At 37.3% G+C, this 27,091-nt stretch overlaps 1 protein-coding gene across 7 annotated transcripts in view; it reads left to right on the top strand.

Annotated features, from left to right (window-relative positions):
- LOC127953617 (rho GTPase-activating protein 44) overlaps positions 1–27,091 on the top strand; it is a 61,382-nt gene that overhangs the window by 5,242 nt on the left and 29,049 nt on the right. For all 7 annotated transcript variants that reach the window (XM_052552842.1, XM_052552848.1, XM_052552846.1 and 4 more), the window contains exons 2-11: positions 22,164–22,203; positions 22,328–22,447; positions 22,537–22,613; positions 24,054–24,165; positions 24,749–24,825; positions 24,926–25,043; positions 25,199–25,267; positions 25,359–25,440; positions 25,589–25,716; positions 26,674–26,785. In XM_052552842.1, the coding sequence (XP_052408802.1) occupies positions 22,164–22,203; positions 22,328–22,447; positions 22,537–22,613; positions 24,054–24,165; positions 24,749–24,825; positions 24,926–25,043; positions 25,199–25,267; positions 25,359–25,440; positions 25,589–25,716; positions 26,674–26,785 (935 nt within the window). The remainder of the gene's footprint in view (positions 1–22,163; positions 22,204–22,327; positions 22,448–22,536; positions 22,614–24,053; positions 24,166–24,748; positions 24,826–24,925; positions 25,044–25,198; positions 25,268–25,358; positions 25,441–25,588; positions 25,717–26,673; positions 26,786–27,091) is intronic.

Here is a 27,091-nt window from a genome sequence, read left to right as displayed (position 1 = left end):
TGTAGATTAAAAAATATTGTCATTTGTGTCCTGAAAATGTGTCTTATAGGTCTTTGTTTATTTAATTTTAAAATTTTTGGGTAAACTATCCAGTTAAGGCATCATAAGGCATCAAATTTATGCCATCTTTGATACCTTATTTTAGCCAAATTCTTGAGGAACAAATTAAAAAAAAAAAAAGTTAATTCATTCAGATAAGTGACAATAAGACCGGTCAATTTAATTGAAAAGTGATTGTTTCATCCATGCAATATTTGTGTGCTGTATTTATAATTGGTGTCAGCTAATAACATTATAACAACAGTGTTGAGCTGTTAGCGTGGTTGTCTGTGTTTTTTCATTTAGGTTAGATTGCTACCTTAGAAAATGGCTGTCAATGTAGGCTGTAGACAACAAGGCAGCTCACTAGAATGGAGCATTATCTTCGTCTGGTATTGGCCGGTTGTTATATACCAATAAAGTCTAAATCAGTGGCCTAAAACTCAATTCCTGGAGGGCCAACACTCTGCAGAGTTTAACTCCAACCAGCTCCAAATCACACATGCTTGGAAGTTTCTAGTAATCCTGAAGACCTTGATTTGCTGGATCAGGTGTATTTGATTAGGGCTGGAGCAAAACTGTGCAGATCTGTGGCCCTCCAGGAATTGAGTTTTTAGACCAATGGTCTAAATATATATCTCAATCCTACAGTCCAGTGGTTGAGATTATGTATTGTTCTCTGATTTCAATATTCTTTTCCTTGAAGACAATGTGACATCTCCAATTTCAGATAATTTTCCAGTTCTCAAACTTGTCCTAAAACACAGGCTGGGTCAGAGTGTGCCAGCCTGGACTCAGAAGCCGAGCCTTTAGCCCCGCTACTGTAGCTCTATCATTAGCCTAGCCTATATTTGATGTAAGTCACAGGGACAGTGTCTTTTTTCAGACATCACGGCGTCTCTTCGTCTATGTATCTGCAGTGTCCTAGATTTTAATAGCTGGGAAACGCTTCTATAAAGAGGTCCTCCTTCCTTCTCTTCTCTTCTCTTCTCTTCTCTTCTCTTCTCTTCTCTTCTCTTCTCTTCTCTTCTCTTCTCTTCTCTTCTCCAGTCTCTACCTCAGTGTCTCCGGGGGCACGCAGGTGTGCAGTGTCAGCAGCACTAAGACTAAACTCATGCCAGCCCTGCTGGTGTGTGTTCACTGGTTAGTGCTGATCAGTCCCTGCAGTGAGAGAGAGTGGATGACTGATAGGAGTTATTCACTGGCAATTAAGCACAGCAGTGACCACCTACATTTTAAGTGGCCTTACATTAGATTTTTTTTTTTTGGAAATCATTTTTCCTGTCAGTTTTTTTTTTTTTTTTCAAAAATACAATAAAGAGTTCTAGACCTTTAATTTGAACTTGCTCCAAGATGAATGATGGGATAATAGTATAGCATTTTAACATTTGATAAAAAGCAAGCATTGGGGGAAAAAAGTATGCCATTGCTTACATATTTATTGGGGAATGAGCTTTTCATGAATCATTATGAATGACATTGTATTATATATATATATACATATACATATATATATATATATATATATACATATATATATATATATATATATATATATATATATATATATATATATATATATATATATATATATATATATATATATATATATATATATATATATATATATTAGGGCTGTCAAATGATTAAAATTTTTAATCAAATTAATCAGAATTTTCAGTGGATTAATCATGATTAATCACTATTTGCAATTACACCTGAATCCTAACCATTTTTTTCCCTGAAATGCATACCAAAAGATAAATAACAGGACACAGATACATAATTTTCATGTATTGATTCATCAATATGTGGTTCTTTTTTTTTCTGAATTTCAAAAGTTTAACATTTACTTAATCAAATTTACCTGAGCACTATATCAAACCATGCCATTTAACTACAGATAGTGTAAGAGTTTTAGGTGAACCAGTGGTTAAATATAGCCACATATCTATGAAATTATGCATAGAGAAACACAAACATGCTCCACCATCACATAAGCAGCACTCTGGGCACTCTTGTTTTTGGGAGGTGTTCATTTGCTCTGCCACAATACTTTAAAGTAAAAATGCATATGCTTTTCCAAACAGCTGTAATATTCGCTGCATTGCATGTAGGCGCTCTGCGCATGCGCAGTTTGAAACACAGGACGCTATAACAGGAAGAAGCTCCAGCGTATCAACTACCAAAGTCGTCTCTGTTTATCGAGCTTGGCATGAATGTATTTGAGAGTAAATGGGGTAAAACCTTAAGCTTCTTCTGTGTTTTCGTCGTGGCGCTCGCCGCTGTTTTTTACTATCTTGAGAATTCAGAGATAGACGAGACTTTTCTGACCTGAATAATTTGTCACACTGCGCATGCATGAAATGCGTTAAAAAATTTGACGTAATTAACGACAAACAACTAATTAACGTCGTTAACGCGCTATTTTTGACAGCCCTAATATATATATAATATATATATATATATATATATGAATTACATTATATTGAAGGCCTTTCTCTTCAATAAATAGTCTTTTCAAAGCAGAACTTCTGTATGAAACCTTTTATGACATCAAAAAACAACTTTGGGGTGTAATTGATTAATATAGCACATCATGATTCTTTTCATAGATTATAGAACATTCCAGAACTGAACATATTAGCATTAGAGTCCTCTAGCGTCAGATCCTTGTAGCCACCAGCACACTTTCACTTATGTCTTTCTCCCTCTTCCCCCTTTTTCTCTCTCACTCCCTGCTCTTATTCCAAAGCCCAGGCCTTTTGAAATAATACTCGTTGCTGTGCAGTAATAGATGTCTGTAGAGCAATTAAGGGCAGGCTGCCCCTTGCTAATGCATGGTCCAATTACCCAAACGAATCCACTGTTAGGAATGGACAGTCCTCTTTCGCACTCATTGTCTCTGTCGATCTGTCTCACCCCTCTGTCTGGCTCAGAAAACACACACTCTCAAGCCGGAATACATTACCGCTGAGTTGGCACACAGGCTTCTCATGACGTCCTTCTGACCACAAGCAAGCATTTGCAGTCACAAATCAAACCCAGATTGACTAGGGTTACCGAGCAGTGACTGTTGCTTTCCGTTATTGGGATGTGTGAGACTTCTCAAGGCTGTGTGTCAGAATGCATGCCCCGTGAAACAAGGTAAAACTAGAAACAGTGTTATGAAGAATGGATGTACTATCACTTGTATGAAAGATGATTGGGAAAAATTGCAATACTCAATACGGCAGCTGTAAGAAAGGAAGATTAATTAATTGATTTCCGACCAATGACTAGAACGCAGAATTGAGATATAATAATGTTACGTTTGAACTTTCCACTATGAGAGCTATGCAAATGCATTTTTATGTCACTTTTCCAACATAACAGAGCGATATGTTGTGTTTTTTTCGATGTTGGTACTAGTATGAGCTCTGGCAAAAGGGCAGGGTAGATGATTTGGTTTAAAAAAATATATATATGTTGGTTGAAAGTCTCAATAAGTTAAGTGGTCTAAATGTATTTATATGTATTTCATCTCTGGATGGGTTGGGACCACAAAATGTTTGTCCAATTATATCCATCAGTCCAAGGAATTTTATAGGCTGTTCTGCCTGTCTGTTAGCATATGTATTTGCATACATTATTGCAGACTGAGTGAGAATGGAAGTGTTATTATTGTAATATTATGCGCATTGTACTGTAAAGTTTTCTCTTTGAATGAGACATGAGTTAATGTGACAGCATTGTCTCATGTTGCTGATTGGCTTCTGTTTGCCTGTGTGTTCTTGTATTTTGTAGTATGCATGGCTTTGGAGGGTGATTATGTAGGGAGCGTGGGATCTTATGCTTTCAAAGCTAGCTTGTTATTGCTAGCCCCTACGAAATCCAACACTACTTTGGACGACCAGCATTACCAGAGAGACTACGCTTGTTGTCCAGCAGTACCAGCCAAGCTGATTCCATTCGGATGCTGTAGATCACAATGTGATTACATATTATGCAATGATGCAGTGTAACATCAACAGCATAGCAACGCTAAGCTTTTGCAGTTAGATATGCAATACACCTAGTAATTCACATGCTCAGGATTTTTTCTGGTTTGGCAGCTCCAACAACAGGATGTTGTTCCTTAAGCTCCAAGTGGATGCATCCAATTCGAGTGTTATACCAGCTTTGGTTTGCCAGCTTAAGGTGCATCAGTGCCACCTCCATATTGTAAAGATGTAGAGTAAAGCATGAGACTAGCAATGACAAGTAAATCGGTTTGATTCCCAGAGCACTGATTTGAATGTTGCTTTTATCCAGAGTGCCACATCAGAGTCACCTGGAACTTTTGTCTTGACAATATCAGCACTTCTCATGTTTTCATGGCCATGCACAAGAACTTTGTTCAAATTTGTGAATCAGCTTTGAGCATGATTCATTGTTTCTAGCGCTGATGAGCTGGTCAGAAACAGCAGAGGTGAGATCACTTGGTGTTTGAGTCACAACAAGGCTTTCTCAGTCAGGAGTTCTTCCATGCTTGGCTGTTTGGTTGAATCAGGCAGACTGCTCTGCAGGACTTTTCCTACAGTACCTGCATTAGGCAGCGCTCATTATTAGACTGACTCATACATTTCTCATTCACTCATTTGGATCACTTACAGAGCATATGATTTGGATAACTGCCCTCCTCTGGTAGCTAACTGTTCCTGAGGGCTTCAGGATCATGTTAGCCACAACAGGGGCATTTTTGTTGGTGATAAAACTGTTCAGAAGGTTGAACCTCATCCATTAACCTTAGTGCAGTTTGCATGCCTTAAATTGCATGTACACAAATTGCAGATTTATTATAATCGCAATAAATTCAGATGGGGGAGTGGGGGGGCTGGGGGTGATGGGGAAGAAGCACGACTTGTTCTGTGCACAATTTCTTTGTATTTTTAAACATGCACAATCTTTTGGTAACATATTGGCTCCCTGAAGTGACCGCGAATGGTTTTTTAAGATGCTATTTTAAATTATTTAAGTTCTTAAATGCATAAAACATGGCGATATTTCAATTAGCACTAGCAACGGAGAAACCAAAAAGAGAGGCAAAAAAGAAACTTACTGCAGAAGTGAGGCATTACCTGCTCATAGATGTAAAGGCTTGATAAAAGTGTTCTTTTTGCTGGTCTTTGCAGGAGTTTCTAATAAAAGATACAGTAGATTGCTGAGTGGCAGAAAGTTACAGTGGCCGTCAGTGTAGCTGCTTCTGAACATTATACACTTACTGAAATTGACATTCATTTGTACAGCTGTTGACTGATTCGAGATGGCTGGGAATACAAAAAATATTTTACAATCTTGCAATTACAAACATTTAACCAAGTAGGCAGCGGTTGAAACTGAGTTATAAAATATTGCAGTCTTCTTAACAATTTGCTTAACGGTTTACATCTGAAGTCATATACCATCACTGTCATAGTCCTACATTAAATCAAGCTGTAAATGAAGCTAAAGGCTGGTTCACACGGCAGGATAATCAGGCCGATTTTAGCCCCGATTCACCCCTTCCGACAATCTTAGGATGTTCCGATTATCGTAAAATAATCTGATCAAATATTCATGCCGTTTGTGGTGTGTTAAGACTGCTCTCCTCTGCTCGGAAGAACGTCGGGACCGCTCCGATCTCAAATCGGGGATATCCAACATGTTGGATTTATTTTGCCCGATTTCTTCTCGTGTGTGGTGTCCCAAGGACAAACAATCACGCAGCCTGTGGACTGTGGCGTGTAGCCAATCAGAAAGCGAGGTGACGAGGCGGTGAGGAAGTACCGGGAAACAAAATCAAAACAGCCGGCGTATATAATATAACAAATACAAATAAAGTCGATGGGCATAACTACATCCACAACTGCAGTCCACCAGAGTACATGGAAACGAATATATGAACGTTTATTTCAACAGTTATTAATCTGTGTAGTACATAACAACATTTCTATGAGATAAAACATCAACTTACCTCCATATCATGACGTAGCAAGTATAATCCATGCTCGCGTTGTCTCCACCTCTTTGACCATCGCCTTTTCTTGTTTTTCTTATGTTTTTTCCGTTAAAAACAAAGCACAAACTATTGCCACTGCATCCTCTTCGTCCGCCATGATTGTTTACTCTGAAGTCACGTAACGTTTGATCTCGATGGATTTTGCGAGATTTCCCGTCTGACCTGGAGTCAAATCGGTTCGTGTGTGATGTGTTGATATTGCCGTGTGGCTGCACACCACACACTGAACGACAAAAACTGTTAGACCCGTGATTTTTTATCGCCGTGTGTGGGGTCTCTCAGGTTTGGAAAATCGGCCGACAATTTTAAAATCGTCCCGTGTGAACCAGGCCTAAGATATCACACTGATTTCAATATAAACTCAGATATTCTTCAAACTTACTTTCGAGTTTAAGTGATCAGAGTTATCCAGTCCACACTCATTTTAAAGGCTCCATATCTCTACAATATTTCCTTTTTCAACAGTCCTCGTTTAATTTGACTTGAAATAGAGGTTTACCATATCAGTTATAATTCAACAATAAATCAGTCTGTTTCCTCCTGGCTTGTTAAATGCTATGGATCTGGTTAATCTTTCTTGAATTAAAGCTCCATTTAGTTTGTTCGTCAGCCCAGATTCCCATCTCCAGATCTGTATTCATCTCACTGTAACAGTCCATTTTTTTTCAAAACTTTATCTTGGCTGTTAATGATATAGGAATCTCACATTTGGTTGCCTAGTAACCATGCATCTCGGTTTTTAAAGCCTGCTCATCTACAGCATGCTGCCTACTTGATATTGGTAATTACATCCTGTTATTTCAGGAAGGTGAAAAGACAAAGCAGAGCCCTCAGCTTCTACCATTCGCACTCCAAATGCACCCTACAGAAATATGCAGTAATTAAATGGGTGCATATTATTTGTTAGGGGACTTAATTTGTGTAATGTTCTTCATAGCCTTATAATCTACTTTAAAGCCTGTGTTACCCGCAGGAAAGAAAAGTCATTTAGAAGATGTTTTAATGTCTCAATTGTTTTCTTGCACTTTAAAGTTGGCATGAAAATTCAAATCAAATAAAAAAGTTTTTTTTATTTTTTTTATTGACAGACTTCTCTCTGGTGATGTTCTTTGATCATTGCATCTGTGTAAAAGGCACCTATTATGCCCCTTTTTACAATATGTAATTTGTCTTAGGTGTCCCCAGAATGTGGCTGTGAAGTTTTAGCTCAAAATACCCCACATATCACTTATTATATCATTTTGAAAATGCCTGTGAGTGGAAGAAGAAACACTCTTGACTTTTTGTGCTCGTCTCTTTAAATGCAAATGAGCTGTTGCTCCCAACCCCTGTGCCTTTACAGCTAGCACTTCAAAAACTCTGCTAAAACAAAAACAATTTTTTTTCTTCTGATTATCATGTCTATAGCACTGAAATCGTGTTTTAATGGCATATTAGTTTAAACTTCTAATATATATAGTTTTCTGAGTGCAGACATCCGACGCACTCATATTACTCATATTAAGTGACAGTAGTGTAATATACAGTACCTAATGCTGTCTAAGTTGCTAATATGATTTAAATGCTCTAGCGTGAAGATAAACATGGTGGACTGTGTGCGACTCACTCAGGGCGGGGTCTCTGCAAATATGTCAGTGTCCATCAACAGTCGTGGGCGGGGCCTGTGCAAAGTGGCATCACATATTTTTATGGATTCTGCAGATGGCGTGTTCTGAGACATTGCTTATGATTTATGAGGATTAAAAAAAGGAGCGGGTGGATTTCTGTCATTATAGGGTTGTGTACCAAAACGAAAGTGAATTTTGCATAATAGATGCCCTTTAAAGGGATAGTTCACCTAAAAAGTATATTCTTTGATCATTTACTCACCCTCAAGTTCCACATAAGTAAATATTAAACAAAGTTGGTAAACAGTTGACGGTACCCACTGACTTCCATAGTATTTTTTTTTTCATACTATGAAAGTCAAAGTCAATGGTGAATGGAATTCAAGTTTGTGTTAATTGCAATTTCAGAAGAGATCACATAAACTCTGAAATGGTGCTCAAATTTGCCCAAATACAGTATGATTTCAATATGAACTCAAATAAGATTCTTCTAAATTCTAAGAGTTATGCAGTTAACATTCATTTTATAGCTCCGTATCTCTATAATTTTGTTATTTGTATCTATTTTTATTTTCTCCTAAAGAGCTTTGAAGATTATGATGCTGCTTAAATCATAACTAAGAACTCCATTACATATCCTGAGCTGTGAAAAAGCACTAAAAAATCTGTGCTTCAGTTGACGTTGTATCTTTAGGTCAGACATCTGGTCATATGCTGTGCTGCAGGGCAGGAACGTTTATTGCTATTTTTATAAATCACATTTTACACTCCCTGAATGAACGATGTTTCAGAATGTGTGTGTGTGTTCCTTGCAGTTATTCTTGCATATTTAACAGAGTGGTGACCTAGTTCACCACACAGCCCTAGTAAGTGGGTTTCTCTGTTATACTCGTCTTGTGTCACTCCCCGTCCTTCAGTCTTATCTCCATCTTCGGATCTCGTTTATGTCTCTCGCTGCATTTCAATGTAGAATTTTTCATTAATATACTCTGTAGAGATCCTGTTAAAGCAGGTCTCGCATGAAATGCAGTTCACCGCCAACGCTCCAGGCCTCTTCCTGCTCCTCTTTCTCTCACACTCTCTTTCTCTCCGTTTCCCAGTTATTAAAATGTAGCATCTCTTGTGTGAGAGGGAGAGTGGGCGGCACAGTGGGATAGGAGTGTATTACTCTCTCTAGATCAGATATACTCATCTTAGGTGCAGAGCGAGGAGGAGGTAGAATTTGAGCTGCCAGTTTCCTCTGCACCATTCTTCTTACACTCTTAAAAAAATGTCACAGCCATCTCACAAAGGAACCATTTTTGGGTTCCTTAAAGAACCTTTCAGTGCAATGGAAAGATGTTAAAGGTTTTCTGTGGAACCATTTTTTTCTGATAAATATCCGCTTAATAACCACACTGTGCTGGAAGGTAAAATATCAGCTTGGGCGAATACAGACAAATTGCAAGTGTGACCTCTAGCAAGAAATATTCCTCTGAGCCACATCATCTCATTTTCAGTTATGAAGCTGAGCCGTCTTAAGGCTGAATTCTTAATATCACTCCTGGGGTTAAAGGCAGGAGCTTGTTAAAGGGGACATATCAGGGAAAATATTGCTCTTTTGAAATATATGAGTTTGATGTACTATGTAGACATACTGTACGCTGACATTCAAAATGCAAAGCTTCTTTCCAACTCCACACACATCTTTAATGGAAAATAGGCAAAAAAAAGAAAGAAAAATGAGATAGTATTGCTTTGACAACCATGAGTATGTGTGAACATACAGTACGACTGCCCACGTTCACATATCACTGCCTATTCAGTTTTCAGTACTTGGCCTGGCTTGACGAATAACAGAATGAACGATGTCACTAAGCAGAGATTAGCCAATCATAATAGAGGTAATTTGCATAGAAGTCTTAAATCTACATGAGCAACAAGCGTTTTATTTCAAAGAGTCAGAGAGCGACTGGTGGTGCAAGAAACATAACATAATAGGAATATAGAATATGACGAAGTGTAGAAAAGTCTTCAATTGCATCTGCTCATGATTTGATTTATGAGACTTATTCTGAGTGTGAAGAATAGTGCTGTTGTGTCTAATATTTCCCAATATTAGTCGTGTTTTGGTTACAATCAGCATTTCTTTTAGCAAATATTTTAAGAAGTGAACAAGTCGTTCTAGTTCACTTGCATGCAATATTTCATCTCTGCCTTTTGAAGGGATAGCAAATGCTTTGGTGGTTTTGTTTGACTTGTATTACTAATACTTACCTCCTTTTCAGTCAATACATTCTCTGTAAATATCAAAGGTCGTAGAAACTGAGGTGTATCTTTAATTTAGCCAAGGGCTTGTGATTTAAATAATTACCTTGTAATTAATTAGTCTGTCCATTTTCATCAGTTTACATCATTCAAGTTGTTTTTTGCGAACAAGAGAGGTAGGCATTATCACAATGACAGGGAAATTAGCCAATCACAGCAATGTAGAGGCAATGCTTCTTTTTATATGTATCTTGTTGTTTCCACTCACATTAAACACCATGCTCTAGGAGCTCAGTAAAAAAGATCTACTTTCTGTCACAGTTAAACAGTATTACTTTAGAAAACTGAGTGCTTTACACACTATTTGATCTCCAATTTTGTTATATTGCTCATATTTTAATGCTCTTATACATACTTTCTCATTTTGAGGAATCACAGCCTCCTTTTGCCTTCTCCGAGGAAACACCCTGCCTCAGGTGTACTGATGTTACCTTCATTCAGCCACTGAATAAATCAAGTGAAGGAATGCAAAAAAAAAAAAAAGCTTTTTAAGTTAAATTATTTAAACTAGTCTCTCAGAGGAATCAAAATACCCATCACTAAACCAAAGATAGGAAACATTTTAAATGAATCAGGTGAGCTATTTTTTATTTATTATTTTTTTAAATCTATTTTTTAATCATTACACAGTATAGGCTTCATGCATATAATCAAAAACCGTTAACTCAACAGATATGTCTGTGATTGGCTACAATGATGGCATCACGCTCTTCTCCGAGCACTCACACAGAAGCACATAGGGGCATTTGAAAGCAGATCAAGCTATGTGCAGACATATTAAGGATCCGCCGATATACATGGCTTATAAACGTTCCTGTGTGATTCTGAGTGAGTGCTTGGTTAAGAGTGTGAAGTGATGATAATTGTAGCCAATCAAAGACATTATCTGTTGAGCATGTGAATACAGTGGCCAATTAGCAGTGTTTAAGAATCTGCTCAACAGCACTCAAATGTTAGCGGGAAGTGGATGTTTTTAAAATTTCAGTACCGAAGTCGATACTTTTGACAAAACTATTTATTTGAAAAAAAAAATAAAGATGACCAAATTTTCCTTCTAGTGTCAACTGACCATTAAGGCTTTAGGTTCAGGCATCTCAATTATGTAATTAATGTACAGAGAGATGACAGATTGCCATCTTAAACTGCATTTATGTGACTAGTAACCACATACAAGCACAGACTAGGGCTGGGCGATATATCTAATGATATGATCATGCACATCTAATCAGTAAATCTGGTTCTGTGATTACCGCTAAATCGACATCACCTGCTTTTAAATGGAGCAGCATTTAATAGACAGAGCTGTAGATCACGGAAAAGCTATGCAATATCGCGTTCATTATTAAAGGTGATTCATCTCGGATAATGAACATGATATTGCGTAGCTTGTCAGTGATCTACGCAGGTGATGGTGATTTAGCTGTAATCACGGAATCAGATTTACTGATTAGATGCGCATGATCATATCGTTAGATATATCGCCCAGCCCTAGCACAGACCCCTCTATTTATCAACTTTTAATATGCCATGTCATACAGAGTATACAAGTCACATATACTCACTCAAACAAACTACGTCCTTTCTTCTATATCATGTCTAACTTTGAAGTCTATAAGATCACAGTGGTTGGGTCTATATCCTGTCCTGTCCAGAATGCAATTGGCTTTTGGCACTTGACGTGATAGGCAGACCAAATGCATGTCAGATATCCCAGGAGGAAAATCCTCCCTCTGAAAATAAACAGTGTAAATTCTGTCTCTGTAAAGATCCATACTGATACAGACCCCCGGCTTTGATCTTGTTTCTGGTAACAGTCCCCTCTGGCCTCCTGTGTTACAGGCTGTGGGAGACACTTTAAGTGTCCTGTTAAACATATGCTCCTGTCATCTGACTGGCTCTGGGGCTCATCTTCTGTCCGAGACATAGCAGCAGGGGAATGACTACCTGTCGGGCTCAAATGGCTCTTTGAAGCAGAGTCAGTAGACAAGTGTAGCCACCCAGGGTGTAGGATGCTTCACTTGGATGGATATGTCTGCCTGCTGGACTCCTCCGGGTATTAGTCTCTTGCAACCTTAGAGCATCTGCACACCTTTAGTTTCCAGATGCAGAGGAAGAATGCTAATGTTTATCATATAACCAAAATCATGAGAAATTCTAATTCAAAATAAATATGAATGAAAACGGACCCTAAATGCTTTCTTTTGCATGTTCATGATTCATCTATGCTGGAGAACAGTATATACTGTGTATACACTGATCAGCCATATTATCAAATCCACTGACAGGTGAAGTCAGTAACATTTATTATATCATTACAATGGCATCTGTCAAAGGCTGGGATATAATAGGCAGCATGTGAACAGTCAGTCATTGAATTTCCCATGTTGGAAAGAGGAAAATGGGTAACTGTGAAGATCTGAGGGAATGAGGCTAGACAAATGGATTAGAGAATCTTCAAAATGGCAAGTCTTGTGGGGTGTCCCGGTATTCATTGGTTAGAACCTACCAAAAAATGGTGCAAGGGAGGACAACCAATGCTCATTAATGTGTGTGGGGAGTTAAGGCAAGCCCATCTTGTCCATTCACACAGAAAGAGCTACTGTAGCTGAAATTGCTGAAAAATGTACTAATGGCCATGAAAGAAGGAGTCAAAACATACATTTAGCTGCGTATGGCCGGCAGTCAAGAGTGCCCATGATGACCCCCTGTCTACCACAAAAAGTGCCTATAGGCATGTGAGTATCAGAACTGGACCACAGAGCAATGGAAGAAAATTGCCAGGTCTAATGAACGGATCAGTGGACTGCTGGGTGTGCATTGTTTTCAAAAGGAAGAGATGGTAGCAGGATACACTATGGGAAAAAGGTAGGCTGGTGGAGGCAGTGTTATGCTCTGAACAATGTTATGCTGGAAAACCTTGGCTCCTGGCATTCATGCAGATGTTATTTTGACATGTACCACCTACCTAAAGATAGTTGCAGATCACGTTCATCCCTTCATGGCAAACATGGTAACATTCACCCAAAATACTGCAAAATAGCTCAGGAATGGGTTGAGGAATATGGCAAAGAGTTCAAGGTGTTGCTTTGGCCTCTCCAGGTCTCAATCCAACTGAGCACCTATGGGTAACAATTGATCTATTTAATCCTATCCATGACCCCACCTCGTAACTTCAAGGATCTTGGTGTAGTCCATGCCTTGGCACATCAACATGCCAACAACAGAGGAACATACACTATATTAGGTGATTTTAATATTGTTGCTGATTTCTTTTAGGCTCCAGTATAGCTTTCTCTAGTGTGTAGACATCCTTACGCTGCCCTCGCTGCTAAGAGCTGTTTGCACATATGCAGGGTGACAGACCCACAGCTGCTCTGCTCTCTGTATCATGTTGTGTGTAGTTCTTCGGAGGATATATCGGGAGGAAGAAAAATAATGGTGTAGGAATACCAGTAAACATTTCTTTGTGTCCGTACTTTGTAGCGTTCCTAACCCTTCCCTGGGAGTTTGATTGAAAAACGTGAAAAGATGATCGGTTCACATTCTGCTTCAACTAAGGACACTACAGTGTTCTGTCCATATTTGGTATTTTGGTCTTTTGCCAAACAAATAAAATTACTTCATTTTTTGCTCACAGTCTCTCTATATTATATTCTTTGGCTGCATGTAGAGCATCCTTAAGAAAGAGGTGGTCCACTTCTGTGTGTGATGCCCCAGATAACTGTCCTCATATCCCACTATATAAGACTTTTATAGAGACTGCTTGGATGTAATATTCAGTCATTAACATACAAATGTAACCTTTCTATCTTGCCTAAGTACATTATTAGTATATTGTCCTTTTGTTAGTATGTCTGCTCTTTAAAAGGATGCCTAAAGCTTGTGGAAAAACTAGTCCTTTCCACGAATGCAGAACACTTGCTACGTCATTTATAGCATACTTCGTTTTGAAACATTAATCAGTCCAATTTTTCTCTGTGTCTCTCTGCATCCCCGTAGCACCATTTTGGAGAATATGAGTTGAACGCAAACTGCATACGCTGTTTTCTGTGTTCTTAGGTTTTCCTTCACTACACAAGAATAAGTTTTCTATGTGTATTTACAGTACGCTTTGCTTTGAATGAAAACAGCGCATCCGTTCAGTCCGACTGACACAGAAGATCATACGCTGCTTGCGTTCAGTGGATATTCTCCAAAATGGCGCTGCGGTGATGTAAAGACACAGTGGAGAGGAATTGTGGTATAAAGTTGTTATTTTTGTTATATTCGCATACTAAAAGTATTCTCTTCGCTTCATAACGTTATGGTTGAACCACTTATGACAGATGGACTATTCTGACAATGTCTGTTGTAGCCATTTAAGAAAGTGTATTTTCTTTATATTATTTGTTTAAATATTAATGGTTTGTGGTTTGTTTAGTTAATTTTGCTAATTAAGAAATTGTAAACGTCATAAGGGGCGGTAAACCGAATGGCAGAACGCTGGAAGAAGGGAAGTGGGTCAGACATAATTTTTTGACCACTTCATATGTTTTGTTTGAAGAATTCTTTTATTTGGAACAAATTTCGTTTGGTATAATTTGTATCTTAATTTTAATGTGTTTTTTATTGGTCATTAACTTGTCTAAATAAATGAAATGAAGAAAAGGCAAACGATTCTCTAAATGAAGTGCGTTCAAAACGAGGCCCGCTACCATGCTTCTGTGAGCAAAACAAAGGCCGAAACAATGTCTTTCATACTTTTCTGGACCTTGACAGTGTAAATTACTTGGCAGTCTATGGGACAGTCACACGCCTCCCGGTTTTCACCCAAAATATGTAAAATTGTGTTCCGAAGAACAAAGCTTTTAAGGGTTTGGAACAACATGGGGGTACGTGAATGATGACAAAATTTTCATTTTGGGGTGGAGTATCCCTTTAAATATGTGTGATGAAATGTTATTTATCATAAAATTCACCTTAATATTTTTTTAGAAACCAAAAATACATATTTGGTAATTAAATTTAGGTAATTTGGCTAGTACAGTTAGCACAGTGGCAGAAACTAACTGTTGTAGCACCACGAGAAAGTGCATCCACACAGCTGATACGATAACCTGTTGTACTTTATCCACGTTGTGTGCATGAAATTATGTATAATCAACATATTATGTATAAGCTCAACTTATTATGATTGTTTCTACCATTGTTGCACTGAAATAATGGGCAATATAAGTTTATTAATAACTAGTACAAACCAGCATTTAGTCTTATGCCAAATGTACTAGTAATGCACAATATATCGGCCAACATATCGGTTTATCGGTTTTTAATTATAAAGAATTATCGGTTATTGTAATCAACCAAATTTTTCATATTGGTGCATTTAATATGAAATGGTATTCAGGTGTCTTTACACAGACTTGTTTAATGCAGGGTTAAAAAAAAATCAAACCTCATATGAAATAATAATAGAAATAAAATAATATTTAGTTTGATCACCTCTTTCACTGACCAATTGAAAAAAATCTCTTAAGTTTGTAAGAGTCTCAGGCCGTATTTTGTACCCTATTCTTGGAAAGTGCCAACTGTTGTAGGCCTGATGAAGGGCTTGAAATAAGATGGAGGAAGAAGTGGAGCCAAGGAACAGATGGCAAAAACAATCCCTCCACCACAGGGCTGTTGGCGTCAGATAAGAGCCCATATAGCAGCACTATTCTTCTCTGCAGTGATAAAGTCTCATTCTGTCTTTAAATAAGCAGTAGAATGGCTATTATGCGGATCGGTCCGGCAGTGGTGTGGCTCTGCTCGAGTCACAATTGCAGGAAGAGGTTTTGCAGACAGGACAGGAAGTGGGTAGGAGAAAGGGCGTGAGTCTGTGTGGCCGCTGTCTTGACTGTTCTGAGGTCTGTGATTAGGGCCGTCCGCACACACATTGTTCCTGCGGTCCCCTCTGTGTCAGGCACCAGTCCGCTCACACAGGAAGGGCCGTGTGCACAGACCAAGTTTGGAATTCTTTGGCTGCGATTGGACAGTGCTCATAATAGACCTGAGTGGCAGGGATTTCTTTCACTTGGTTTTCCAGGTATTAGAGGGACGTGTATGAAAGATAGGACACATTTAGAGGACTCCTCAGCTCCTAAAATGTGTACCCTTCTTGCCTTAACATGTCATGCATAAAAAAAAAAAAAAAAAAACAGATTGTAAAAGGCAGCACTGTCTTCACAGCCTGTGGTGAACAGTATCTTTTTCAGTATTACACAAACCAAAAATATAGATAACACTAAATAAGAAACGCCACAGCAGGTGTAGATTTAAAAGTATGCTAATTATTCTACCTATATTCTCTGATTCTTCTTCTTAACACCTTTTGTTATCTACGTTTTGTTAATCCATGTTGCCAGATTATGTGTTGTTGTGTATGTCAACATGTTGGAGAATTCTTTTTTAATATATATATATTTTTTTAATTTTTGCAAATTGTTTATTTTGGGAAAAAACAACATGAAAATATACTTAATTTTTGTTCATTATATTTAGTTGGGCTAGTTTGACATTAGCTTGATTTAGGTTTTTATAATAGTTGTATGGCAACAATTAGTGTAATTGATTTAATTAATCTTCCAAACATTCATTTGATTAGTAGATAAATTGGATATAAAAAAAAAAAAGAAAAACAGTAAACTTGACGCTCGGCATATTTTATACATAATTCCTATTTTATGTATGTGACCCTTTACCACAAAACCTTAATCTTAATCTTAAATGTCAATTTTTCGAAATTGAGATTTATACATCATATGAAAGTTGAATAAAATAATAAAAATCTGGAATCTGAGGGTGCAAAAAAATCTAAATACAGAGAATATCGCCTTCCAAAGTTGTCGAAATTTCTTAGCAATGCATATTACTAATAAAAAAATAACTTTTGATATATTCACAGTAGGAAGTTTACAAAATATCTTAATGGAACATGTTCCTAATGATTTTTTAATAGGAAATAGGAACACAACTAAACAAGACAAAATAACGTTATAAGAGACATTTTAGCATAGTTTTATTTTGTAAACCACATTTAGTCGTTTTTATTCATCAACAATATTGCATTACACATTTAATTGTAGTCATCATCACATGACCAGCATTTACGTGATAAAGGTTCGTTGATGACGATATTTAGTCATAATTTTCATTGACGTAAGCAACACTAGTTTCAATAAGATTGTGTTGTTTACAACTCGTGGCTGAGACACTTGTCAATGTTCTGGATATGAGCCTGCATGGGTCTCAGGCAGACCTTAGGTTTTCACATTCAAGCAGACAGGACTGTGAATGACCTCTAGTGTCAGTCAAAGGTTTTAGGATTTGACTGGTTATCATGGGCAGTTAGTGACAGCTACACTTTTTCGCAGCAAAAAGCATCTATATCCAATGAAAGCTCTTCAAAAATTTCCCTTTACTTTCTTGTGATGACTTCAGCATATCAGCACTGTCATGACATCATTTCCCTCCGGCAATGAATAAGAAATTATGGGCCAGTTTTACTAAACGGGGCAAATTAGCGTTAAATCGCAATTCCATAAAAGTGCCAATGGGAGGGCAAAATTCTGCAGGTGATTTACTGACAATGCACACATTAAAGAACAGATGAAGGCTGATCATTTACATAATGACCAGTTCAGTCTACTAAGCATAGAGAAAATGACCACCTGCTTTTAGACCTGCTATTTTGGGCATTAAATAATGTTGCAAATACCAGTGAATTGACGAGCGCAAATCTTAGTAAATCATGTTGCGTGATTCATTTAAATACTCTCCTCCCATAAATATACTGATAAATAGATAAGCTCCTACAAATGTATATTCAATAATGTTAGACGCAAAAATAACTGTCCACGTCTTTTCAATGCTAATTTCCAAATGCTTGTCTTTAGTAAATCCTGACAGTAGTTTTTTTTTTAATGCCAACTGAGGGTTTGCGCTGGTGAACGCCCTATGAATGCCAAAACATCTTGTAAACTTAATGGAAGATTAGAATTGTTAAATGTCTTCAGCCCATTTTAGGCGGAAATTAACTGTATGTTTAGCTCCTAAATAATTTCACTGAAAATTCAACTGAGGTTTGGGAGATATCTGTGCAGTGCAGCCTTGCAACCACCGTAATAAAAAGAAACATCTCTTCAGGATGTTCGCAGAGTAATTGCCATCTTTGAGAGTTGTCCTGCAGCCCGTGAGTCATGTTGAAGAGTGGCTGGAGGAGAGCTTTGGTGGCCTCATCTCTGGGCTCTGAAGTCCCCGGTCAGTGCCTCATCTCTGGCCCGGCTCCAGCAGGCCTGTCTCACTGAGCACTGGGTCATTCACATGCATCATCTGTTCTCTTCTGCCAGGCCGCTTGTTTGTATTTGTCTATGCCTTGGGAAATTTTCAGTGTAGGAGAGTAGTTCTGCTCGAAGCATCTGTTGTAGGCAGCCTTGGTTTTGTTTCATTTATTTATATTTATTTATTTTTTCAATCGACCTGAAACAGGAGAGTACCGCTGCTCAAAAACAGGAGAGGGAGAATTTCATAACACTGATTTTGTTTTAGAGTCTGTGCATTAAAGTCATTTTATGGCAACAAAACACTGCTGTTTAATAATGAGTGAGTTAACTGTAGACTGTTGATGATTGGTATGCACTGTAGCATCTTGTCTCATTAATGCCACATGTCTGCTCAAATGTTATCTAGTTTAAATGGCTAATCACAATAGAGTTGGAACTGTAGATTATATATTTATTAGTTTTCTTGCAAGGGTTCGGTTACGTCAGTAGAAGAAACATATAGACATTGCAGAGACTTTCAATGAAAGATTATGAAATCCAACACTTTTTGTCTATATAATAATGTGCACTGATGAGTCATACACGATAAGAGTAGGGACATTTCTATGGCAAGTCAATAGGGTCTGTTTCATGTTGTCTTCAAAGTGAGCAGACTGAGTGATGAGTCACCGACAGAAGGAAAACCAGCATACTGATTTTAGTAAGGGCAAAAATGTCTTCAAAAAATGTTGTTTGGATGATAGTCTTTTAATTATTAAGTGCTGGTAAAATGTGTAAAATGGGAGTGAAGGGAATATTTCAAGGCTTTAGTTTAGACTTTCAAAAGTCACGCATGACCTTTTTTAACCTTTAGAGACTCAATGCAGTGAAGCTGAATGAAAAGATGAAAGAAAGAAATTTTCTAAATATGGCTTAAACCTACAGCAGTTTATCTATTTAATTAATAAAAAATAGAAGTTAGTTAAATATTAAATATTAAATACATGTTATATTAAGTAATAAATATCTGATAATAAATATCTAATTTAAAATTTTGATATAATTGATTTAGGATTAAATTTAGTGGTCTTCCAAATAAATATTGGATGAATGGCCAAACAAAATGAACTTCTGTAAATGTGATTTTTCTCACTGTTGCAGAAATACAAGATTATGTTGCAGGTCAATCTGACACATTTTGGTTTTTGTGTTGTTGGAAATACTGGTTAAGCAATGGTGCTTTTCTTGAAATCTTGTGACTTCATGAAAATGCATGCAAAAGTGTTGTGTCTGTGTTATGTAATGTGTGTACAAAATGTATATTATCATCATCATGTTTGTGGTTCAATATGCCCACATATTTCATCATTAAAGATAATGATTTTTTTTTAGGTATTTTACGTCAGATTTACATTTAAACATTTGCAGATGCCTTAATCTGCAAAAAATATACACTGTACTACATTGAAGGCATACATTTTTATTAGTTTATGCATGTCTTTGATGCTCCTGAAGTGCTTTTCCACAACTTTATTATTTAAAATGTTGAATGTTTTCATTGTTCTTAAATTGTCTCTTTAAAAAACAAAAAAAAAAACATGCATGCTGCTGTCTCTTAGATATAAAACCTCTTTCTACATCAAGACCCTCTTTCACACTTTAACAAGGCACAGTCATCGTGGATGGGAAGGAGATGTGCTGGTGTCTATTTTCATTCTCATTTGGCATTTGCTGCCATGGCAACCTGCTCTTCTGTATGTATGTGAGCACCATATGGGTCATGCTGCTTATCTGAGGCTCAGCAGAAACAGAACCTGCTCTGCATCCTCGCTGTGATTCATTATGAATATGTAATGGCCAGAGTTCAATATGGTGCATTCATAGGGGATTGTGAAAGTCGTTTTTATTGATTTTCATAGCTCATGAATGTATGTGAGCTGGAGGAGGTGGAGTCGACCCTTCACTCATTTGTGAAAATTCCTTTCCCCAGTCTGAAATGCTCAAAGTAGTGACTCTCAGTAGGAACTCTTGAGTTGTTATTCTTATGATATTCTCAGAAAAAATGTTAATAAAGGAAGAACCAGTTATAATCTTCTTTTAGTAAGTGGTGCTGCAGAGCCAGTAGTGGTTTTGTAGGCAAACATCAATGCCTTGAATTTTATGTGAGCAGCTATTGGTAGCCAGTGCAAACTGATGAACAGAGGTGTGATTATTTTCGGCTCATTAAAGATAAATATTGCAGTGGCATTTTGGATTAACTGTAGAGGTTAGATAGAAGTGGCTGGAAGACCTGCCAAGAGAGCATTGCAATAGACCTAACTGGACAGAACAATAGATTGAACAAAGAGTTGTGTAGCATGTTCATGTTTGTAGCATTACAACTCCAAAGTTTCTAGCTGTTTTGGAAGGAATTAAGGTTGATGTGTCTTACTGGGTGGTGAAATTGTGATGAAACGATGGGTTTGTTGAAACCACAAGCAGATCTCTCTTAGCCAGGTTGAGTTGAAGGTGATGGTCCGTCATCCAAAAAGAAATGTCTGTCAGACAAGCTGAGATGCGAGCAGCTATTGTCAGATCATCAGGATGGAAGGAGAGGTAGGGTTGAGTGTTATCAGCATAGCAGTCATATGAAAAGTCATGTTTCTGAATGACAGAACCTAGTGATATTATGTAGACACAGAAGAGAAGTGGTTCAAGAACTGAGCCCTGAGGCACCCCAGTAGCTAGATGAGTAGTAGTAAAGCATTTAATCCCACTGGTCACAAATGTGAACGTAAAATTCATTGATAAAGCTCTAAAAATCTCACTTACTTATGTTTTAGTGCACTTCCTGCAGATATGGAAAAAATAAAAATAAAGAATCTCAATTAAATATGTGCATTTTCACATTATTTGTGCAAATAGTCACATGACCAAATCAGTTTATTTCCTGTTTGCACCATGAGAAGATGATGGCTGCATCAAAGCTCAAAAACGAAAGGCTAATAAAGTATGTTAACATAAAGGTATGACAAAGATTTTTGGAACACTTTTTCTTTAAGGTGTTTAGTATTAATATATGAATTCACATGTATTCGGTTTTGTTGAGTGGGGTCATATGAGAAAATGAGAAAACATTTTGATGGTCACAATATAGTGACTGGTGGGAAAACTTAGGTATACAATATACATTTAAGTGCAGTTGTTAGTGAAAATTACACTTAAATGTTTCAAATGACAACATATTGCACTAAATTAAAAGTTCAAATGTTACAAATAAATAACAATATTGATGTTGTAATTCTTGTAGCACTAATATAAAAATGTGATGATATATTTTGCAAAATTTTTGTCTTAGTCTCAGTATTCCTATCAATGTTGCTTAATTTTATTTATGCATAATAGTGACCTGGAATGCCCTTGAAAATTTAATGTTGTGTTATGTTACCTTTGTGTTAGTATTTCTCTTATGGACTGCCTTGCATGTTTATTTTTCATCTATTTATCTGTTTGTGTTTTGAGCAACGTGAAGGTGCTCAGATGATGATAAAGTATTTCAATTATGAGTCCAGTATGAGTCAATTAGACAAAGAAATGTATACACATACTCTATCGTTAACTGTTATGTTTGAGTCTTTTATGTTTACCAAGACAGCATTTGTTTGATCAAAAACTTTTTTCTTTTATTTTTAACTGACTTTGCAATCCAAATTATCACAATTTATGAGGCTGCTTTCCAAATCCATTCAAAAATCTGCAAAGCATGTGTTTTTCCATATAAGTGTCTTATATAACTTGTGTTTAATTCAATACGGAAGGGATTTATAGACATTCCCTTGGTAGAGGTGATCTCATAATGTGTGTTTAGCAAAACTATCCAGCCTCTTGCTAGCGCAACACCTACAGTAAATGCCTCTCTCTCTGATATTTCAGGGCAGAAAAAACAGAGGTACTGAGTGAAGACCTGCTGCAGGTGAGATGAAATCAGATCAGTGTTGTCTGTATACACATGCTGGATATATTTACCTACTGCTCTAATCTACTCTTATTAATACTGCACTGCTCATATGCTTCACATGTGTTAATTTCGCATTCAGGTGGAGAAGCGTTTAGATCTGGTAAAGCAGGTCTCTCATAGCACACATAAGAAGCTGACCGCCTGTCTGCAGGGGCAACAAGGCACTGATTTAGACAAGAGATCAGTCAAATCTCCCTCGGTACATTAGCTCTCACACCTCACACTCCTGTTTTCTGCACTGAAATTAATTACACTCATAACAGCTTGGTTATGGTTTTCCCTAAACAGAAAAAGTTGCCCCTGACGATACTTGCTCAATGTATGGTGGAGGGAGCGGCTGTGTTAGGAGACGACTCTCTTCTTGGGTGAGTTTGTCTTTGTATTTTGATGTCTAAACAGATTTTTCAAACTGTTTACCTTGAGCTGCATCATAATTTACTATCGAATGGGCATCGAAGGAGAATTATGCCTTTAAACCCACATTTCAAAAATATTTTTTTCAGTGTTTGCTTTTGTTTTCCAGTGCCAATGGTCTAAACATACTTAAATCAAGATGCATTTCCTTGTAAGTCTCGTTTACTGGAAGGTATAGAGGGAAGAATCTGCTAGAAGTTGTTTTCACTTTGAATTAAGGTTATTTTCTTAGCCTACACCACAAATGCTTTTTCTTGTCTTAAGCGTAAATTTCATTTTGACAAATTTTTCGGAACACAAGACTTATGACTTACATCATTTTTCTAAAAACTTTACTTTTTTTCGCCTTTGGCAGATATTTTTCTTGTCTTCCAGAATGTGATTTTGCATCTCAAGTAAATGTCTTAAAACTTAAAAAGGGAAAATGTAGGAGATTAACAGATGGGACGTCAGTGTACACTAAAAAAAAAATGGCAATACAAATGGCTCCAGGTTGAGCTGAGGAAGTGATGCCAAAAAAAGCTGTGATATGTTCAGATTCAGTGATATGACTTCATTCATTTCACACATACTGATGTAATATTTTAGTGAAAAATATTGAATTGTATTATAATACCGATTCAGACAGAAAAGGTAGACAAAAGGGGACTCAATGATTAAGCAAAACAAATTTTATAATATATATATATATGTGTGTGTGTGTGTGTGTGTGTGTATCCTTTTATTTTTATATTTTCATTTTTCTTTTTAATTTTTGTTTATGGAACATTGTGCTTTTGCCATTTGTATTTGTGATATTTCTATTTAGCTTTATTTTTATTTTTTTATTATTTTATTTGTGGTTTTTATTTAATTTTAGAAATTTGTTCATCTAATATTTGTTAGGTTTATATTACTACTTTTATTTCAGCATTATTTTAAAAACAATTATTGGTTTAATTTAAGACCACTGTCAGACTGGACGATATCTACATAATATACATTTAATTGTTTTCTTTCACGTTCTTCCTGTCCATCAAGTATAACTATATCCCCTCTAGTTGAACTGTTTTTTGTTTTTTTTTTTTCAGCCAGGGGTTGTTAGGATCGTGTTAACCTTATAAACCGTATTCAGACTTCTTGTGGTCAGTGTTTGTTTTCTTAATGTCTCTTGCCATGCTACCTGCATTGGTTTGCACCAAATTAATTTGGATAGTTTCTACCAAGGGACAGATGAAGTAGCACCAAAAATACAGAGTTTGATTAGGTACCCTTTTACATCAACATCAAAATAAATGGGTAGTTATTATTCACATTTGAGATCTTTTGTGACATTCAGTGAGAAGTTTGTGATTGGGAAGCAGCCCTGGTTTGGTTGACTGAATTGACTAACCTGTGATCTCCATCTGCAGTAAGATGCTGAAGCTCTGTGGTGAGACAGAGGAGAAGCTGGCCCAAGAGCTGCTCATCTTTGAGTGTCAGATTGAAAGAGATGTTGTGGAGCCCCTATATGTGCTGGCTGAGGTGATGAGTGTGTTTTTCCTGTCAAAGTTACATTGTTATACATATATTCCTTCCTTTTTCATCTGCATCTAACCATTTAGTAGGCCTACCTGACATTAAATAATAGTGATAATAAGCTTCTTTTTTTTTTCTTCTTCTTTTTTTAATTTTTATTGAGCATCATATTTGATAGATCAGGCATCTAAGTTGTATTATGATACAGAATAATATGGAGCATTAAATTGAGTAGGTAAAAAACACCTGTTTTGTGCAGCTGCTGATATTTCTATAGCCAAAAGGAAATACGAAAGCAATATAAACCAGTGAACTCTTGGTAACAGTATAACAGATAGCGTTGTGAAGGTTACTTTGTAAACGGTAATAGGTTACAGATAACAAGTTCCCCTATTTAAAATTTACTTTAATAAGTAGTGTGACTATTTCATTGTTTCATGTTGATCATTTAGAGGCCTTTGTTTATCAAATATGCATATTAAATATGATCTTTATAAGGTTAGAAGCTAATCCCTAAATGTTGGAAAATGTTTGTGCATGAAGGTTGTATTGCTTAATTCCTCTCATATGGACATGATTTGCTGTGTAGGTGGACATTCCGAACATTCAGAAACAGCGAAAACATTTAGCCAAACTCGTCCTGGACATGGATTCTGCGAGGACACGGTATGAACTATGAGCAATATTACTGTTGATGTCTGTCCTTGATTCTTCTGCATTGCCCACATTGTGCTCTGATGGCATCATTGGTCCTCCTGACCTCTAGGTGGCAACAGTCATACAAATCTTCAAGTCACCCTAGTAATGTGCAGCAGGGCGGCGCTAAATCGGATTCCCTGAGAGAGGAAATGGAGGAGACGGCCAATCGGATGGAGATCTGCAGGGTGACGATTCCTCTCACTGTTTCTTTCGCATTTAATTAAAAACGTAAACAAATGTGAGGCAAAATTAGGATGTTACTCTTACCTAATAATCTCCAACTTAAAATGTTCTTCCTTTTTTAAGTAGGAAATTGAAATATCTGTCTTCCTTTCTGTAGGACCAGTTATCAGCGGACATGTACAACTTTGTGGCCAAAGAAATAGACTATGCAAACTACTTTCAAACGGCAAGTACCTCTGTGCTCTGAAGGTGAAGTGTGTAATTTTAGTTGGATTGGCTCACAACATGTGTGTCTCCTCTTATTGGTCTTGCTGTAGCTCATAGAGGTTCAGGCAGAGTATCACAGGAAGTCTTTGGAGATTCTGCAGAGTGTGCTGCCACAGATCAAAGCTCACCAGGGTAAGACTCTCCTCTTCCACTTTCATGTCTGAGCGTACGAGTTTGGTTAAGTGGTGGCTTTCAAGTGTGCGTCTGTGGGTCTGTCAAAAAACTTCTTTCCGTTGCTTTTTGGAGACTGCAATTTAGTGTCCATCGTGGTGTGTTTCAGAGGCCTGGATAGAGAAGCCATCGTATGGAAAGGCCCTAGAGGAACATCTAGCCATCAGTGGCAGGGAGATTGCGTTTCCTATCGAGGCGTGTGTCACCATGCTGCTCGAATGTGGCATGCAGGAAGAGGTGCGAGACTGCTGAGAAATAACACAGCATGGCTTATTTATATCTGGAAATGCAGTTTGTTTCTAGTTTCCGCCAAAATCTGTACTGTGTCTGGTAGGTATCAGAAAGTCCATTTTTAATTTTACGCAAAATGCGATATTCATAATGTTATTCTGTCATGTTTTCTCCCTTTCTTTTCAAACCGTGACAAACACCAGTCTCCCTTCTTTGCAGAATGCGATACATCCACTCCACCAATCACAGCACACCATTCCACGCATTGTAAACAGTAACTGACAAGCTTGAATTGCCTTAGATTATGAATGTGATATTGCGTAGCTTGTCAGTGATCTATGGCACTGCTGCTCCATCTGAAAGCATGTGATGGAGATTTGCTACTAATCACAGAACCAGCTTTACTGATGGGCATGACTATCACATGTGATTTATCGTGCAGCCCTAAAAAATATTATTTTGATGGTATTGATGAACCTGTGGTGGTTTCTGCGGTGGGGAAGAAACGTAAGCTATTAATAAGATTAGTATTGACCAAGTCGTATGTGGATAAACTCACTTTGTTGTGTATTTTTATAAGTTTAAATATGAAAAATAACTTTTATATCGATTCAACTGAATTATTGTATTTTGGGAAAAAAATATCAGTTTTTATAATAAATCACCGAAAATCTAAATATATATTATAAGTATAGTGCATTGATATTAGTGTACTTACTACATAAAAAATACTTGGACATTATATATAACACTCAAATTAATTAAAGAGTATTTATTATTGAAAATATTTTTTTGCTATAATGAGGAAATTAGCTGAGACCCTTTAGTGGGCCACGGCCTCCAGGTTAAGAACCACAGGTCTATTGCAAAAAAGTAAACCACGATGGCCAAGGTTGCCATTTGGAACAAGGCTTGGGATTTTATGACCAAAAAGGTCTGACTTCAATCTTCCTGTCACTTTAGGGTTTATTTCGGGTGGCCCCCTCGGCCTCCAAGCTGAAGAAACTGAAGGCATCACTGGACTGCGGGGTCATGGATGTGCAGGAGTACTCGGCCGACCCACATGCCATCGCAGGTGAGCATCTGCCTCTCTCCTCTTAGCTTTTAAAATGTCCACTGATCTACCTGCAGTGTCCTTTTAGTGAATCACAGCTACAAAATCTCAGACCCCATGGCAGCTGGCATTAAATTATGTCCCAGGTTCATTTGATCCCATTACTCTGGGCCTGAAGCGTGACCTAGTAGCCATCAGGTAGGGGGCCACAGCCGACAAGCGCTACATGCTGATTGTAGCTTTTGACAGCTCATTTGTCAGGCTTCCCTTTAGTATTTCAAGCAGAGAATATCACACCTCCAGTCATTTCCTATCACATGTGCTGTG

The sequence above is a fragment of the Carassius gibelio genome, chromosome B3, assembly GCF_023724105.1.
Source record: "Carassius gibelio isolate Cgi1373 ecotype wild population from Czech Republic chromosome B3, carGib1.2-hapl.c, whole genome shotgun sequence".
NCBI lineage: Eukaryota > Metazoa > Chordata > Actinopteri > Cypriniformes > Cyprinidae > Carassius > Carassius gibelio.
Note: the sequence above shows the minus strand (reverse complement) of the source record. Positions and strands in the feature narration are given on the sequence as shown.